Source organism: Varanus komodoensis, unplaced genomic scaffold (genome assembly GCF_004798865.1).
Source record: "Varanus komodoensis strain SLA01 unplaced genomic scaffold, ASM479886v1 scaffold1, whole genome shotgun sequence".
Classification (NCBI taxonomy): domain Eukaryota; kingdom Metazoa; phylum Chordata; class Lepidosauria; order Squamata; family Varanidae; genus Varanus; species Varanus komodoensis.
The window spans coordinates 61,808,542-61,827,629 of NW_025335268.1; the positions used below are offsets into that span (position 1 = coordinate 61,808,542).

Below are 19,088 nucleotides of genomic sequence, written 5' to 3' on the forward strand. Positions count from 1 at the left end.
AGATCTCTTCTTGCTGATACCAGAATGTGGGACACGAAATAATTCAAGTTGCGACAACCCAGATTCAGGCTGGACATGAGGAAAAGCTTCCTCACTATCAGGGCAATACAACAGTGGAACCTGCTGCCTAGGGAAGTGGTGGGCTCTCCTACACTAGAGACATTCAAAAAGAAACTGGACAGCCGTCTGATTGGGATTGTGTAATTCTGTGTTCTGCAACAGCAGGGGATTGGACCTGATAGCCTTCATGGCCCCTTCCAACTCTACTATTCTATGATTCTATGAGTATGTGACAGTGTGTTTTGACAAGCTTCCATCTGGGTAACCTTATGAATGTGTTTTTTAAACATTTTTACATCTTGTCTTGTTTTCAGAATGCCTACAAGATATAATAGAACAAGTATCATTACTTAAAAGGATAGTGTAGCATGAGTAACTTGCAAGTCAAGACTTTATATTGTACCATATCCAATTCTAAACATATTATACCAGTCACTGTGACTGGCATTCCATAGCCATGTGCAGACATGGAAATACCATTACAGTAAAATATATTTAAATATTAGCCTAATATGAATCATGAAATATTAGTATAACTCTGGAATTGCACTACAGATGCATTTGTGTGAACTGAAAAGGTACAAAAATATCAGAATGCTATATCAGGGGACATGGAGGAAAGGCAGCCTGATAAATTGGCCAGAGTGACCCTTGTTAGAATTGCCAGGCCCTTTTGAAGCTTTGGGTGGATAAGGCCCCTTTGAAATCCATGAATTTCCCAGTAAGTACAATGCAGGATGACTTCCTACAGTACAGAGGAAACCTTTTCTCTGATGCTTCCAAGGGTGCTGAACAGGAGCTCAGCAAGTCCTGAAAACTAGAAGATGGACAAGATGTTTCCATTTTTCACTCTCTAAGGTTTGGGGTCATTTAATTCCTCATCCTCTTTTCTTACTGCTTTCAGTTTCTGTGCTTTTTGTTCCCAGCTGTGCCTAACACTGCCTGTTTGTCCTTAAAGGATATAACTGGCCTGCATTGTTCTGAGATTTTCTTTTTTCAAGTTCTTCCTTTTCCCTTCTGCACAAATCGCTACACTTTCCCCAAACATACAAATTTTTGCTTTAATTTTGACTGTTGTCTGCTGTTGATGGGAGTTTTAAAAAGATCTGGATTAAAACAATCACGTTTTGTGAGGCATCACTGTTTGCTAAGGTCAAAGTGCCAGTTGTATTGTTCCATGGCTTGGCAAACTGTGGCATTCAGGTCAGCCTAGTATAGAAGGGTAACTGTTTGCATGGCTTTCTGTGATACCCAGGTCTCTACAAAATATCAATGTCTTTAAACATTTTATGAGTTCAGTGCTATGGAGTCCCCAGTTCAGCACTTTGCTGTGGCTAGAATAAAGCGAATGGTGATTGGGTTATAGTATAGTAGCATGTACCTGCAGAGCTGTGTTCAGGGTGTTACTGCTGGTTGCTAAACAATTCAGGACCAGGTTCTTTGAGAGTCAGCCTTCTCTTGTGTAGGCTACCACAGTCTCTGTGTTCAGAGGGAAAAGCCTTGGATACTGTTCCTCAGCATAATATGGCTCATTTTGCCATGGTGTAGAGGTAGCTATTCTCGGTTGTGGCATTTGCCCTATGTGATGATCTTTGCGTAGAGACCATGCAGATTCCTAGTGTGACGTGTTTCTGCCACCAATTAAAAACCCATCTACCTAGACATTCCCCTACTAAATAAACTTGGCTGCTTTGGTGTAACCAGATAACCTTGGCTACTTTAATGAGATGTTACTGTTTTATCACTGTCCAATGCTTTAATTATTATTTAATCATGATTCTACCTTATAAATAGCATTTTAAAATGAAAGCCAGTAAAAAATCTGAAATAAATAAACATGTATATAAATATCTAGTGATTGAATCATTTTAGTTTCATGGCTAACTTGGGAACCACATGAGTCTTGCTTCCATGGCCATATGTTTGCTGCTGGGGAGCTTTGATGAATGCAGCTGCCGTGGGCCGTTTAAAGGTGTAAAGTCTTGAGAATTCTCTGTAGCAGAATGTGTATGGAGCACACATGAATATTCAGTTGAATCATATAGTGAAGGTCTAAAAGAAGTAGGTGGATGGCATTCTTTAAAGAGCTTTTAAAAAGTAAAAACAAGAAACAACTCAAGAATACTGTCTCATTCACGTCTTGCTCTGGCTAGCTAATGTATAACATGAGAAAAATAAGCTGCACTAAAAAGTACCTCATGACATAATGTTTATTCCTAGAAGAAATTTCTTTGCATTTGCAGTTTTCTCACTTCTCCTTGATGAATTAGCATTTATTACCTCTGTCAGCTATAATTACCATTTAAAGTATTCTGTGTTAGTTCTTCCCCCTTTTTGTTAAATAGATATTGTAGCACCAAGCTTAAAGGAGGTAGTTTTATCTTCCCATCATAGGAGAACAGGCAAGTTAAATATGTACTCTGAAAATCATCATTCAGTGCATGCAGAGATTTCTAAAGTGATAAAATTGTTAAGAGCTTTAATCGTGACTCATGCATGAGCAGCTGGAAGCTGTGCCATTAGTTTGTGTCTGTAGAGAAGGAAATTTTACTCAGGCCCTTTCTGTTCAACCATTTTATTGCACAATAAGTACACATTCATTGAGCACATCTTCAGCAAGTGTGTGCTTCTGCTGGTGTGAAATCTTGTTTTCCAAGAATCCAAAACACAGTTTGGCAAGTCAGGTGCTTCCTAGGCAGCACATCCAGTGCTGAAGAGATTGCAGAGCTCTGGGGAATATGGCTCAGTGCATGCCACAATGACATCTGTTGGGTATGCGAGTGATAGATGGCTCAGCTCTAATGTTCTCCCTTCCTCCCATCCCTGCAGGATTTTGTGCATGTTAATTCCTACACAGGTGTATAATACAGAAAAAGTTAACTATTGTGATAGTGGCCTGACATTTTGTGCCTATGCTGAACTTTTTTATTTTTAGGTTTAAAAAAAAAAAGGTAGCTGGAGGCTGTATAACCGGTCTCTTGAGTGTTACAGACAGTCCCTGAGTTATGAACAACTTCTGTTCCTGAGAAACTGGAAATATGTCTTTAAGTGACATTTGTATGTAAGGCAGCTCTGGGGAAAGATCTGGCAGTTTGATACAGGAATAGGTGGACCTTAAGATACCCTGGCATCAAGAAATGTGCCTTATAGTTAACTCCAGTGCTTGGAATTGGCTCTGGAAACATGGGGAGAAGCAATGAAGCTGTTTTGCAACTGGTAGGAAATTTTCTGCTTTTTTGCTTAGTGCAGCTATTTTTTTTCCTGGTTACCTTGGGTTTGTCTTTTTAATCTATGGTATGCAGTTAAGTAGGGATAGAAAATACAGATTGCAATACCATCTTTACTGGAAAGCGAAAGAAATTATATTCTGTTTTTGTGTGTATTTATTTATTTATTAGTAAGGGTGGAATAACAGGGTAAAGTAAAAGATGAGTATTATATCTAAAGATGAATATTATATCTTGAATTGTGTATGTTTTGGGGTTAGGGTTAGGGGAGCTTCTTTATTTATAGACGGCCAAGATTTCCAAAAAAATAGGTGCTTTCTACTGTAAATTTTATGGGCTTCTGTTTTACCATGAATATCCTCAAAAAGAATGCAACTGCCAGCTAAAGTGAGTGGATTTGACTTTCCAAATTCATCTTATATCATTGGGGCTACTTGCTGACATATTAAATTTTAGTCTTTTTCACCTAAATTAGGCTTCCACCCCTCAGTTCTAGAATCTTATTGTATGGGTCCTCTTTCCAAATAGTTTGCATTAGTCAATATACTATGGCAGTGTTGATGCTTTCATCAGTTTCAGTGGTAAGAGAGATGGAGTGCACAATATACTGTCAATTACCATTTGATACACTTTCCTATGCAGAATTAACTTTATAGAGAAACTCAGCTCAAAAATAGGCAAGAAATTTTTCATACGGCAGACTTGGATTAATAAGCTGCTTTTTGTTTTGTTTTGGTTTGATACATTGAATCAATTAGCTGGCGCTGATGATAATTTCCTGCTATTATCATGCTCAATGTCAAATACAATTCACCCGCAATGGCTGAATGACATTACCTTGAGTTGCAACATTTGTCAGGATCTCTGGTTTGACCCTACAGTTTCAGAGTCTCCTCCATTATGACAAGTATATACTAAGGCTGATGAGATATATCAACCTATGATCTCGGTGTATAAGTAAAATTACTTAATAAATACAATGCAGAGGGTTTTACACAGGAATGGAATAGAGAATTAGACTGCCCAATCAATGGATCACTGCATTTTATACATCCCATAAATGTCAGTGGATCTTGAAGTACATCTTATTCAAGAAAAACTCCCTTATATTAGATGCCACAAAGTCCTCTCATCAAGTTCTTGGCTAAGTTGGCTAACTGTTGAAGATGTAATACAGCAAATGCTTTGCAATACCCAGTAGTTGTCTTTGTTTGGAAAGAGATTATAATACAGATAACTTTTGTGCCCAAACACTTTGATATTTATTGGTGTAGATGCTCTTCCTAATTAGTTACTTGACCCTTGAAACTTAATACAAGGTCAACATAAATGGACCAGAAGGATAAATAACTATCGCTGATAAAGAAATGGGTTGAATATTTAATAACACTTTCAGCTTTTCAACAGGTAGTACACCTATGCTTAGATAAATATAAGGATATTTTGTTTGCCTTTCCTGCAGTTTATGCATAAATAGTCACACTAACAGCAGTCCATCTTTTACACACATGTAAGATATATGGGCAGACATTTCACATATTTACTGCAATTGGTATGCACAAAGTTCATATAATGAAAACTGTGACGTTTCGCATTTTCTTTGTTTATTTTTTTCCTAGTCCCACTTGCATTTCCTTATGGTTTTTGTTTCTCTCACAATTTTCTAAAACTCACAATACAGTTTAAAAGGGAAACCAATGGTGGGAGATGTTCTAAATGATCCATACCAGTTAGTAACCCAGCTGGTATGTACTGGACCAACATAATTTCTGTCAACTCTCCAAAGGAAAGTCCATTGAAATACTTCATTCTGGATATGAATCAAATAATGGATGATGCCTGTAATGCCTGCCATCTTTAGCATTTCTCTCATGTATCAGAGGAGCAGCCTCCTTTAATCTGGTGCCCAAAATGGCTAGCTGGGATCTAATAACAGTTAACATAAACCCTCAGGAATAATTTAATCCTTTGTCAGTTGAGAAATGTGTAATTACATCAGAAGTTAAAGCTTCAATGGATAAGTGTTTCAAGTGTACTTTGTTTATAGTTCATAAGCTTTTGACCTGATGTACACCAACAGGGATATATTTAAGCCATATCTTTGTGGTCCAATAAAGCCACAAGATCATAGCCTTGGGGTCCAGGTAGCTAGTTAAGTCCCTGCAGCTTTCCATGGGTGAGTGCTGGATGTTGCAGTATCCTGCTCTTTCCAGCCTGAGGAAGGTATCATCCTGCACTGCTTTGTCCCCTAAGAAGATGCAATGAGTGTAGTTGCAGTGGTGACAAGGTACTCACTCATTGCTCACCTGTGGTAAACTGGTACAGGCCTCCACACCCTTTTCAGACCTGAGAAGAGACTGTGAGAGCATTCCTGCATTCTTTCCTTTTGGTGGGGATTGTGTCCTGAAGCCTTATCGCACTTGTCTTCCTGGGTCCTGCAAACTGAAAGGGAGAGTTGCAGTAATTCTCCAGGATCTTTTCTACCTGAGGGAATGAGCTTTCTGCTGCTATTGATCTAAATGTAAGGAAAGAGGAGGAATGGGGGCTGCTGAGACAAGGGAGGGCTTTTGTTGCCCTAGGAGTAGGTGGGTGAGTTTTTAAAATTCTTTACTTGAAGTGCAATTTTGCATTTGCTTTTCTATTTTAAGCAAATCTTTTTGCTCTTGTCTTTGATGCTTCTAACAAACTGCTGTTACAGTGGCATAGAAAAAAGATTTTTTTAAGGGGGGGTGGCAGGGGAAATCACTATTTTTGTAACACAAACAGCAGGCCTGTTTTCATCTAGAATAACAAAACCTGACATGTTGGCTGTAGGCATAAGATTAGCTGGCGGGTGGCTAATTGGCTTTTTCCGGTGGCCTGTCATGATCCAGAAGTGCAACTACTCACCAGTCAGGTTTCTCATTGAATTGTGATGTTCTGTGGCTGCCGGAATAAGGCAGGCAGGCAGACTGGCCAGCCGGCCATTGGAGTACTATTTGAGTGGAATACTTATTGAGCCATTGGGGGTTTGAATGATTTAATAGCTTATTAAATTAATGTGCAGTGCAAAATAAAAATTAGTTCCACTGCAGTCTGATGGCTAGACTATCTGCTTTGAGTATGAGATACCTGAGTTCACAGTGCTTCTTGGCAGCAGAATTCTTGAATGGGTGGCATGGGGTGTTGGGTTCCTCTGAAACAGATGAGGCAAGTAAAGCATTTCTTGCCATCCAATAAAATCTTGGAGGCTATGTCTAATCAGAAGGAGGTCCAAATGAATTCATTGGAACTTATTCCAAAACTTCCTAAGTGGCTTTGGGTAAGATACTGTGCCTCAGTACCTACCTCCCAGGTTTGCCACAGAGGTAAAACAGTGTTTGGAGCTCAGTAGAGGAAGACAGTATGAACAGTGATGATAGATAGTCATATTTGGAAGATTATACTGAGTCAGACCATTGATCCATCTAGCCTGCTACTTGTTGGCCCTGATTTCAGTTGTTCTCCATGGTTTCAGCAGGAGTTTTTCTGGTCCATTTTGTACATACTGGTAACTGAGGGCCTTCTGCATATGAAGCGTGTGGTCCATCACTGAGCCACTAACCTCTCTCCGTTGCCAAGTCCCAAGCAAGCATCTGCTGTGTAATTTATTTAGAGTCAGTCCGCCTGATCTTGACATTTGTTTTTTCCATATTAAATTATAATGAGGAACATTTTCATACTGTTACAAAGCAAGTAACAATTATGGTATAATGACATAACTGAAATATTATTTCCCAAATTCAATACATGTGCCTATTCAAGTTTTTCCGATTAAGGTAATGATTCTTTAACATGTGTCCATTTTTGCTTCTTTGAAAAAGCCAGCATAAACATGTTGAGAGTTAATGCATTAAAAAAGTTGAAGCAAAGCCTGTAATTACTGGTGGAAGAAGTAGTTAACTAGTAAAAAGATAAACTTCTTTTGCTGATAGTTTGGCGAGGTTGGGAAAGACACAATATATTAGATTCTGCTTATGGCAGCATTAAAACTAGAATGACAGCTAGCTAAACAGCAGATTTAAAGAATGCTGAGTCATCCAGTATGTTTTTGTGTTAAGCCTATGTCCGTAATAATTGTTGATGTGGAATTTTATGTATTTGGAGCATGCTAAGTACGTAACAGAATATGCACTGGAGAGCTTATTTTAGTTGGAGCATTTGGTATCAGTCCTTTCAGTTAAAGGGGTATCATGGGTTTTACAGAAATTACTGCATCTAGAGATATTTATACTTGTGGCAAGGAAATTACTGTAGATAGTCCAATTCATACCAGTCAAGAATCAGCGGACACATGATTAATCTAGTGAGCATTAGGTTGGCTGTGTGCTTCTTGGGTATTATGGTCTGTCCAGATGTGAGAATAGTATTTTATGTCAGTGTAACACAATCTAGGGAAACTAGCAGAGCATTTCTTCAACCTTGCAAAGATGAACTGGCTGGAACTTCTATTTTTCTGTTTCATCAGAATCATTAGACAGGTCCTGATAATTCAGTAGTAACACTGCTGTAAAATAGTAGTGAGTCCCTATTATGGGATGTCAAAAGGATACTTCATAGCCATAAGCTTCAAAAATTTACTTTTTAATCAAGCAAGCAAAATCTGTTCACCAAGTGTTCTTTAGCAGTGGGCCCCAAAAGTTAGTTGTGCACTCTGTGAGAAAATTTAAAACTTCAGCTTTTAAAATTTGTTAGATGAGGAACCACTCCCCCGCCCACATGTTCTTCTCCATTATGCAATTATATATACACGTATGTATAAAGGTATGACGTTTCTGTAAACTCAAAGGTCACAGCTGTATACATAAGAAAGGTGATCAGTCTCCATGATCTTTTCAATCAATCAATCTTGCTCTAATATGTTCCTTTCAAGGTGAAATGACCAGTATTTCACATAGTTTTCTCACGATGTCTACTTCTGTATAAATTGTCTAAGTTGACCATTTTTGAACTGGGTATCGTCATGATGGAACAAGAAACCAGCAGGAAGAAATTGGTTATGTTACAAAGTTGCAGGGGAAGCCAATAATGTGTGCTGAGGATATGCTTGATTTGGTTATGCTTTAATTTTACCTACTACATTGGAAAAGAACTGAATGGGTAATAAGGAAAACATCGGGGGAGGTGTACATGCTTTTAATATAGTATGAAGAGAATTGGAAATGATTGCATTTGAGTGAACTTAAAAAGGAAAAAAAGGAAGTGAGGAACTAGATTAGAGTATGCATTTAGAATGAGAATTATGGTGCAGTCCATAGCAATGAACTAAAAACAAATCAGAATATGGGAAATAAAGAGTTGAGATTTAGGAAAATTCTTCCAAGAAGAAAGTTTTAAGTGAAATTTGGAAGTGTCAGGTCAGCCCTCTCCACACCTGGTGACCTTCAAATATGTTGGACTATGACTCCCAGATTTCCTGACCATTAGCCACACTCGATGGGCATGATGGGAGTTGAAATTGAAAACATCTAGAGGACACCAGTTTGGGATGGGTTGATTTGACATATCTAAGTCATTCTCCAAACTTTCTTCTTGGATAAATTTACATAAATCTCAGTTCTTTATTTCCATAATGTTTCCTGAAAAAGAAAAGAGAGGACCTAGAGAGAGAGTAAGAGAGCATGCACTGATGATAAAAATAAATCTTCAAGATCCTGGGTTGTATCCTGTGGGTCTTGGAAAAGGACCAGTTCTTCCTGTGACCCTTTCACCTCCCAAAATCTGCTCTGTTGGTCCAGGTTAGGCTTATTGGGCTATTGGGGAGAGAGGGAGAGAGTCCCATTGCTCTAAGAGACTCCTGTTGCTTTGACTTGAACTTAACCCACAGTTAAATCCAAGCAGAATATTGAAACTTGGTTACAATCTATATTTAGTATGAAAAATACTTAGTAAGGTTTTTGAATTATGCAATCAGTGTAGTGATGTTTGATATTCCCAAGGGTAGTGATGTTAGATATATCCTCTTTGCTCCCTGTTAGTGATTAACTCTTTTAATTAGTTACTTAATTAAATTGTGTTTTCTTTCTGGACTTTCATTGCAGATTGGACAACTTGCTTTTAAAGGCATGAAGAGATTAAATCGAATCCAGTCTATTGTTTTTGAAACTGCTTACAACACAAACGAGAGCATGCTAATCTGTGCACCCACTGGGGCAGGAAAAACGAACATTGCCATGTTAACCATTTTGCATGAAATCCGTCAGCATGTTCAGCAAGGAGTTATCAAAAAGGATGAGTTTAAGGTAAGAATTTAAAAAACCATAGAGCAGCTTTGCAACTTATAAAAGTCCATTGCAGAGGTATACATTTAAATGAATTCAAGAAGTTTTCAAGGGCATTGTGTTGTCCCTAAGTCCATCATGGCAATGGAACCTTTAGCTTACTGTCATCACTAGTCTGCAATTCATTGTCATATTCTGAAAATCTTATTACCCATGTGAAAAGCTTTGGAAATATCTCCAGCTTTGATGCAGAACCAATTTTCAAACTGATAAGCCTGCATAAACAAAATCTATTGTCTTTTAAACAGCTGCTTTTAAACCAGTACCGATAACTACTTTCCATAGACTACTATTAAGTATTTTTCCCTCCCCACAATAGCTGTAAATGCTAGGGCTCATATTTCACAATAATTGTGATTTGTATCAGTGACTGTAAAACCAACGGTATTGTACTCTTTGCTCATTTATCAAACTGGTGTCCTTTTTGGTGCAGATTGTTTATGTTGCTCCTATGAAGGCATTGGCAGCAGAAATGACAAATTACTTTAGCAAGCGTCTGGAACCACTAGGCATTACAGTGAAAGAGCTGACTGGTGATATGCAGTTGTCCAAAAGTGAGATTCTACGAACTCAGGTATGCCACAAAGCAGTTATAAATATATTCATGAATGCAAGAGGTGGGGTATGGATGTGATTTAGCAAAATAATAAACACACTTTTTTATAGTTTTATGAGTGGCCAGCTGGGCAATGCTGAAAGTTGCAAGACTTTTTTCTTCCTAAATGTGCATAGGTTTACACTCTAAAGCACTGATTTTCAAACTTGCTTTTCTACAAAAATCATTGATTTTTCTTCTGTGTGACTTGTGTCTGCTGCAGAAGATTATGGGAAACATTCTAGGTCTCACCCTTAAACTGGCCTAATAGGCAAATGATCATCCAGTGAAACTTGTCTGTTACCGGTTTTCTCTTCCAGTCAACCTGAGTGTATATTGGAACCATTTGAAAACAATTTTATAACTTAGCAGCTATCTTCCAAAATGCTGGCAGGTGATCAGCATGGCCAGTCCACTTCACCTCAGGTGGAAAGGTGAAATTATTGACGATTCCTTTTCATTATATGAATATATTTGTATCTTAACCTTTCAATTGAATTAACGTGTACAATGATGTGCCAGTGCTCATGGTAATTCTGTACTAAGAATCATCTTTCTGGATGAGGTCTATCTAATCTGGCAGTCACTAAGGAGTAGTGGTCAGTGAGCCGTCTCTGGAAACTTACTGAACTATCCCCTTCTTGGTCCCCATAATCTAATAATCAGACATTGCCTTCTGAGTTTGGACATTTCATTTCCTAGTTAGTCATTGCCAAAGGATCTAGTCTTTCTGAGTTTGACAAATCCTTTTTTTAAATGATAACCATGATAGGCTTAACTCTTGTGATGTTGAGGCAGAAAATTCTGAACATTAATTATGAATTGTGTGAAGAAACATGTTTCCTTTTTCTTTATTCTAAATCTATTGGCAATCAATTTAATTGAATGACTCAAAGTGCTGTCACTTTGATAAGGTAATTTATCTTCTACAATGTTCAGGATTTTATAAATCTTGGTTCTGCTTCCTCTTATTTGCCTTTCTTCTAAACCAAACTAAAAAGTACTTGATAGCTTACTTGTCATGTTCCCTCTTTAAACTTATGCTAAGCTGTGTTGTTACTCAGATTTGTTGTGTACTTTAAGCTATCTAAAAATGTCATACAATGGCATGACTTCTCTTAAAGCCAGGTCTTCAGTTCTTTTCAGTATGCTGTAGTACATATATTTATCTTTGAAGCCTCACAAAGTAAAAGAGAAATAAAAGGTAAATACCAGCATGTACTTGTGTTAGAATCACTGTGTGACAGAACATCATTTTAGTGATGCTGCCCTGTGTTGAAATGACTTCTAATTATAAGCAGATGGTTTAGCTGTGCGCATTAGATTATGGTAGATGGTTCATAACCTTTTATGGGATTACAGAAAAAAGTTACAGTATCTCATAGCATCATAATTCTTATCGGTAGAAAGTATTGTGTTTAAATAGTTTGGTACTTTCATACTATAAAGAATTCAGTGTAACTGAGGTAGACATTCTAAGTATTTTAACTTTATATTATCTATAACTCACATTTCTGAATAAAAAATAACTTTTTAAGTTCTGTAGGCTACAAAACAGGCTACAAAGCACTTGGTAAATACAAGAAGAGTAATGACAGCCTGGAATTTGCATTGACAGCCTAGTAAAACCAAGCTCTAAAGGCCAGCAGATAAAGTACCAGCTCCAACACACAGGAGTAGAGTGAAATGCTCCAACACTGCCTGACTAAAACCATGTTAAGTGACTTCTAAAAGTAAGAAGAGAGGGAGCTTGTCAGATTCCATTGTGGAGGGGATTTCAGAACTGTGGCACCACAGTGGAAAAGGCTCTCAGTACCTCCAACTCTATTTCCATCTGTGATGGCATAGACAACAGAGCTTCTGAAGCTGATAGTAAGATGTGAGTAGGCTTTCATGGGTGCTATCGATCCTAAAGGCCAATAGTTCTATTAGGTGAACCTTTTTGTGAAATCTCTGCAAACCATGACAAGGTGGTTATTTCCTCTATTGCATCTAACAATTTGCAGTGTTCCTTGATGCTTTTCCTCTAGCGTCCTGTGGAATAACACCTGAACAATCAATGTTCTACTGGAAATATCTGTTGCTGCTCTATTCCTGGGTTCAATTTTCAGAGTTCCATATGGGTGGACTTTTAATCCTAATAAGCAGAATGCTGGTTTCATATATGTGCTCTGTATGGCCTTTCTAAACTACAACTAGATATGGAAGTAACTTGAAATGCAAGGACTGATTTCTGTTTAGAAAGCAGAAAATTGAGGTTGGCAACTGTTGTAAAACAGGTGTGGCAATGTATACATGTTGCAATGTATTCAAGATAGGAGCAACATGAGCAGTTCCTCTTCAGGTTTCCTACAGCCTGCAGTGGCCTCTTTTAGCAAATGGTGCCACCCTTCCACCCAGATTTCTATTCTTCTTCTTTGTGGTTTCTCTGCATCACACATATGGGCTCTGCCCCTACCTGGAGTCTGCTACCAGAAGGATTTCACAGTTGAAAGCATTTTGGTGGGAACCTTTCCCACACCCTGGCATTCAGTATATATGGGAGGAGCTCTCATCCATTCCCACTGTTCTTCAACATTACTTGAGTGCCTTGGGAAGTTCCTTTGTTCTTTATTCTCTGCCGTTTTGCGAGCACCTCTCCCTGTTGGTCAACCAGTGCACCCATTGCCAGGCCTTTATGAAGCATGCTAGGAAACACTGGGCTAACCACGTGGAACTCTGCAACAAGGTGCTCCAGGCACTGGATATGTAGTGAGTAAATCCAACCACCACACTTAGTGGGCATTGCAGGGTCATCCTGACTTGGATTCTGGAGATAAAGACTTTGAAGACTCAGATGTGGGAGATATGGAAACCCAAGGGGAGGCAGCATCCTCTGAAGTTCCCCCAAGATAGGCCTACAGGTTCCCAGGCCTACCAAAAGAGAAGAAATGTTTTGAGAGAAATGGGAGGGGTTGAAGAAGAGTCATTGCCTTGCTCAGTTCTTGACCCCATGTCAAGGCATGGGAGAAGCGAGCTGCCCTGTTAGAGCCAAAAGTTTGTGCAGGTCTTGCCGGCTACACCAGCAGGAGCCACCCTGAGGGTGGAGCCCACAAAGTTACTGAAAGGCAGGGATTTTGGGGAGACGTCGCCAGTCTGGGTTCTGCATTCTTGAGAAAAGCAGAGGCTAATCTTCCAGCTCAGTAGAGATTATAGGGTTGCCTTGTCCTGTAGCTGCAAAGTACCAATAAAGATTGCTTTGCAAAGACACTATCTGGTGTTTGGGGTCCTAACGGCAAGAAGGAAAGAGCTGAGCTTATGACAGAATAGCACCAAGAGATAACTCATCCTTTAAAGCCTGAGGCTCCTTCCTCTCCTCTGCTTGTTCCTCAAGACCCTGCTTCTTCTTCAGCTGACATGGGCCATTTTGCAAAACATATCCAGAGAATGGTCCAGTCTCTTTGACTAACTATATAGCTGTAAAATGGAGAGAGTGTCAGATCTGGTGTCTGAAACCACTTAGATTAAGGAAGAGATGCTACTTTCAATTCTGTTCTTGCCAACAGACCTGCAAACCACCCAGGAATCATGGAAGGCCCCATGCACAATGGCACCAATGTTAAAAAGTCCAGAAAACTTGGTACAGGTCTAGGCATGGCCTTCTTTTCAGCATCTGAAGCTGAACTCTAGCATCTTGAAGTCAGCAAAAGGAAGGTTCTGTTGGGAGCATTCTGCACAGATCAGCAAGAAGGGATAGCAGCTGGCCATAATGGGGAGGCACATCTACTTCTCCTCAGCACTGAAGCTCATGGTGGCCAACTACCAGATTTCCATGACAAGGTGCCAGCTCTTATTGTGGGAGAAGATGGGAACTCTAAGAGACAATCTGCCAGAGTAACAAAGGGAACTCACCAGTATTAGTAAAAGGCAATGCACCTCTCTTCTGTATGGATTACCACCACCAGGCATCATGTGGATTGTTATGTGAAAGCCATGATTGGCACAGTTTTCTGTTGTCATTTTCTGGCAGTCTGCATTCTGTGGCCATTAAGCATTCTCTGTTCTCGTCTGTGTGTGTGTCTGCGCTATTAGGACTTTCTGAAAGAAGGAAAACAAAAGAGTGCTTCTGTAAGCCTCGGGGTCCTCTAACCATGCTGATATACTCTTTAGTTTCTCAGTATCTTTGCTTGTTTATCATTTGGCACTCATCATTTGAGTGATGATAGCAGGAACAAAACTTCCACTCGGCTGGCAAATGCTTTACAGGAATGAGTTAGCTCAGCACGAGCAGAGTCCTAAATGAATTCTTTTTCAATTCTGCCCCAACTGGGCACTGTGTTGCTTGTTATATTGTCCTCCTTGGTTTTGAATTTAGAACAGCTTTAACATTTCCTCTATATCCCTCTATGTATCAACCCGTCAGCCTCCAATTAGACCTTGCTGGTATCATGCATTGATTGGTTGTTTGTAGGAAGAACTTCTAATCTGCTTTGCATCAATTCTTCCTCAGAAGAAACACATTTTCTTCTGGATTGATTTTCTGCTGCTCTCCTGAGTTGCAGCCTGGAAATCTTGGCCTTGCGTCGTTGTCTAACTCATTTCTTTTATTTCAACCTGCTATGACATGCATTCATCCACCATAATTATTAGTCACTTGTTATTCTGCTGCTTCTGCTAAGTTGAAGACTGATTTACATGAGTGTGGATTGGATGTAAGTTTAACTGCCTGTATAGACACACAGTCCAATGAGTGTTGGCCAAAATAGTTTCTATAACGGGACTATAGGTCATATATTATACTGGTTAAGAGACACCTACAAATTTGAAAGCCTCTAGATGAAATCCTTCCTGGAACATGATGTTGGTTGATGACCAATGTGACCTTAAACCAATATGAGGATAATAATAAGACATTTTTCTTCCAAAGTGTTGTAAGGGATGCAATAATTTTTGTTGAGAGCTCCAATGTGCATATGGAGCTTTGCATGTACAAGAAGCTCCCCATTCCAGTGATGCGAAAAGTCTTACATAATGAATATGTAGGTGCACGAGGTAGCTATCAGAGTGACACTTAAATCTGTATCAACCTACGCTCACTCTTAATTCTTTGTGCATAACAGAAGTCACTGGGTATTTTCTTTCCAAATGATAGAAAAGCTGGACAGGTGGATTAGCTTCCAGAAATTCATCTGTATACATTTTCTGCAAAGATTTGCAGCATTAACATTAAATTTAACAAGAATTGTATTAAGTACACTTATGAGATAGATGTTGCTCTGGTTATTATGTTCCAGTATCATTCAAATTCAGAACTGGAGACCTTAATAATTCCCTAAGGAGAGTCTATAGTACAACTCCTACATATAACTAATTTTTCTAAGTAAAAATACAACTTAATTATGTAAGCTAATGTTTAAGGAAAGTAAAAGTTTTTCTGGTTACTAGCATATTGTTTCTTTTTACAAGTTGAGGATATAACTTGCAGGTCCGAATACAATGTTATTTCAAAGATTAGGTGATTGATTGCAGTTGTGATGACAATGCTTGAGTAAAAGGTGAATCACACAACGTAAGAGTGTTGGGATAGAATAGGGTGCGTAGTGGTGAGGGTGGCAAGTGATATCAGAGCTTTTCCAGGGGCAGGAATGACTACCTTGCTGTGCTTAGTTCATTGATGGCACTTCAGCAGCTTGGGGCATGGTGCCTTTATTCCCCAATGGCAAGCAATCCTAATACAAGAAGATTCTTATACTTTTTCTGCTCCCGAGCAATGAAAGAAGTTGAACAGTTCAGAAATAATTTGAAACAAAAATGTGTATCTATCCTGCTATCTTTACATGTTGATGACAGTTGATGGTATAATGTATTCTAGAAAGTGAATTAAGCACATAAATAGGTTGAAGCCTGGTATTTTGCTAACACATAGGAGCATTAAATTCAGGCACATCAGAACTTTGTCTAATTTGCTGTAAGTATTTCCATTGTCGAAGAATCAAGCTGCTTTTTAAATAGTACAGTGGTTTATACATTTTATACCACCCTATAGCCCATTTGGGTAGTTTACAATTTAAAACATATAAATAACAATATAATAAAAAATAACACCAGAAACAATAACACCAGTATAGCAAAAGTTGACAACCTCCAGCAGTTAAAATAAAATTAGTGCATGGCATAGCTGCAGATATAATAAAAACAGAGATCTTGTATATTAAAACATTTGTTAATTAAAAAGGTATGCGCATGGTACTAGAAAGAAAACAAAGATCATGCCAGGCACACCTCCTTGGGAAGCATGTTCCAGAGATGGGATGCAACTGCTAAGAAGGCCCTTCTCCAATTTTCACCTCGCTTCTTTGGGATGGTTCCCTAAGAATGACCTATGTGTTTTCCTTTACGTATCCTGGATCCAAACTGGTTAGGGATTTAAGTGATAACATCACTTTGGAATTGGACCCAGAATTTAACTGGCAGCCAATACAGCCGAAAGAGAACTGGCAATGAGCCAGCCCTCATTAATAGCCGTGCTGTTCTATTCTGAACCAGCTGGAGTTTCCAGACCATTTTCAAAGGCAGCCCCACATAGAGCATGTTACAGTAATCCAGACAAGAAGTTACCAGAGCATGGATCACTTTGGTCAGGCTCTGCCTGCCCAGTTAGGGTCGTAGTTGGTAAACCAGCCTAAGCTGATAAAAGGTAGTCTGTGCCACTGAGTCCACTTGTGACTCAAGTGACAGTTGTGCCTCCAGCACCCCCAAACCATGAAGCTTATCCTTTAGGGGGAGTGCAGCCCCATCCAGGACAGGTTGATTATCTCCCAAGTGAATGCATGGTCTACCCACCAACAGCATATCTGTCTTGAGTTTCAGTTTATTGACCCTCATCCAGTCCATCACTTGAGTCCAGACACTGGTTTGGAGCAGCCACTGGTTCACCTGCATTTAACGAAAAAGAGAGGTACAGTTGAGTATCATCTACATACTGATGACATATCAGCCCAAACCTCCAGATAACCTTCTGCAGTGCTTTCATGTGGATGTTAACTAGCATGGGGGATAGAATGAGGCCCTGCAGTACCCTTTGGCATGACTGCTATGGCAGAGAGCAACAGTCCCCCAGTACCATCTTCAGGAATTGGTCAGCCGGGTAGGAGTGAAGCCAAACAGTTTGCCAGTTCCCAACCTAACCAGCCTATCCAGAAGGATGCCATGGTTGATGATATGAAAAGCTGCTTAGAGTTTCAGGAGGATCAACAGGGTCACATTCCCCCTGTTTCTCCTGGCAAAGATCATTCCACAGGGTGACCAATGCAGTTTCTGTTCCAAGACCAGGCCTAAAGCCCAGCTGAAATGGATCTAGATAGGCAGTTTCACTCTCAGGAGTGCCTGGAGTTGCCTGGCCACCACCCATTCAATTACCTTGTCCTAGAAAGGAATGTTGGCAATAGGCCTATAATTATTCACATTAATTGGGTCCAGATTAGGCTTTTTAGGAGTGGTTTTATCACAGCCTCTTTTAAAGGGGCTAGAACTACTCCCTCTCTCAAAGAGGCATTTACAGCCTCCTGGACCCAGGTGTGAATATCCCCCTTAGTTCTTCCAATATTAAGGATCAAGTGGGCAAGCATACAGGTGCTTGGGTTGAACTCTGAAAGATCTGCATTCAGATGATAGACGCACACTGGATGTGCACATTAAGCTTCCTTCTTCCCCCATTCCACATGCCAGCACAGTACCATGGTAGTTCCATGCACTACTGCGCTGCAGTGCAGGTGCCCAGTGAACTCTCCCCCCCCCCCCGTTTTTATTGCTTGCTGCTCTTTCAGACATGTACACTTTTGGAATAAGGATTTATGAACACAAATAGGAGAAGCTGGAAGCAGAGAGAGTGTGCTGTTGTGAGTGGGTCAGTAGGTTTTCTGAATGCAAGGAATATTACAGCATCTACAGGCCCCGATGTTAGCAAGGAAAGTACCCCTTTAAATGTGTTACATTGAAAAGAAAAGGCAATTGTGACAATCCTGTTTTCTTCCGTCATGAGAAGGACAAAAAAAATTAACACTGTGTGCTTTGCACACCCACAGAGCTTCAGGATCGGAATAGCTTTTGATCGACATTCAGGCAGGGATATGTAACAATACCGAAAGACATCAAGAGTCAGTTACTAATAAAGAGTAAGGTTTGTTCCTTTCCTTTGCTAAGAAATCTCTTCCAGTGTTGCTCAGTGGCACAGCTATGCTGAAAGTAATTTCTTTTATTCAGAAGGCATAAAGGTATGCCCTATTTAAAACTGGATGCTTCCCTCCATTAAATGAACTACAAATGGAAGTAAAAAAGTCTTCCTGTCTTTTTCAAATGTAGCACAATGTACCCAAAGGTTGATAGTGGTGTTCAGAGTTGAAGATACTTATAAAAAATGTATTTCTCTCTCTAGGGAGCTTGAATAGCCTTTTCCTATGCAATGATTTCTATAATCTAAAATCTTCCTTACCTCACACTGTGTTGCCTCCTTATGGATTTTCCCTTTATAGCAGAGTGGTTTACACACCCCAGAACAAAATGTTACTTCCTACTTCATTGTAAATGTTGGCTTCAGGCAGAACTTCACTCCTTTGCCCACCCAAAGATATCTTCTAGCAATATGCCTTTATATCCCTCTTTCATATGAAAATGATATCATAGACTACATAACAACACAATACCTTTTTTTTAGCTGAAATTGCTCTCAGTATGCACGGTATACACTTTGAGAATTTGCTTAATAGATTTGTCCTGTGGAATGCTGTTATTTATTATTCAACTTGAATTCCAGAATTAATTAGTCCCAAGGACTCTTTAAGCAGCTTACAAAGAAACAATGAAAACAATATATCATTGTTATGTGATAAATATATTAAAAACATATATGATGTATAAAACAACTGTTAC

At 39.3% G+C, this 19,088-nt stretch overlaps 1 protein-coding gene across 2 annotated transcripts in view; it reads left to right on the forward strand.

Moving 5' to 3' along the window:
* The window catches only part of ASCC3 (activating signal cointegrator 1 complex subunit 3), a 258,311-nt gene that overhangs the window by 49,755 nt on the left and 189,468 nt on the right, over window positions 1-19,088 (forward strand). For both annotated transcript variants that reach the window (XM_044427352.1, XM_044427362.1), the window contains exons 9-10: window positions 9,347-9,547; window positions 10,020-10,160. In XM_044427352.1, coding sequence (XP_044283287.1) covers window positions 9,347-9,547; window positions 10,020-10,160 — 342 coding nt within the window. The remainder of the gene's footprint in view (window positions 1-9,346; window positions 9,548-10,019; window positions 10,161-19,088) is intronic.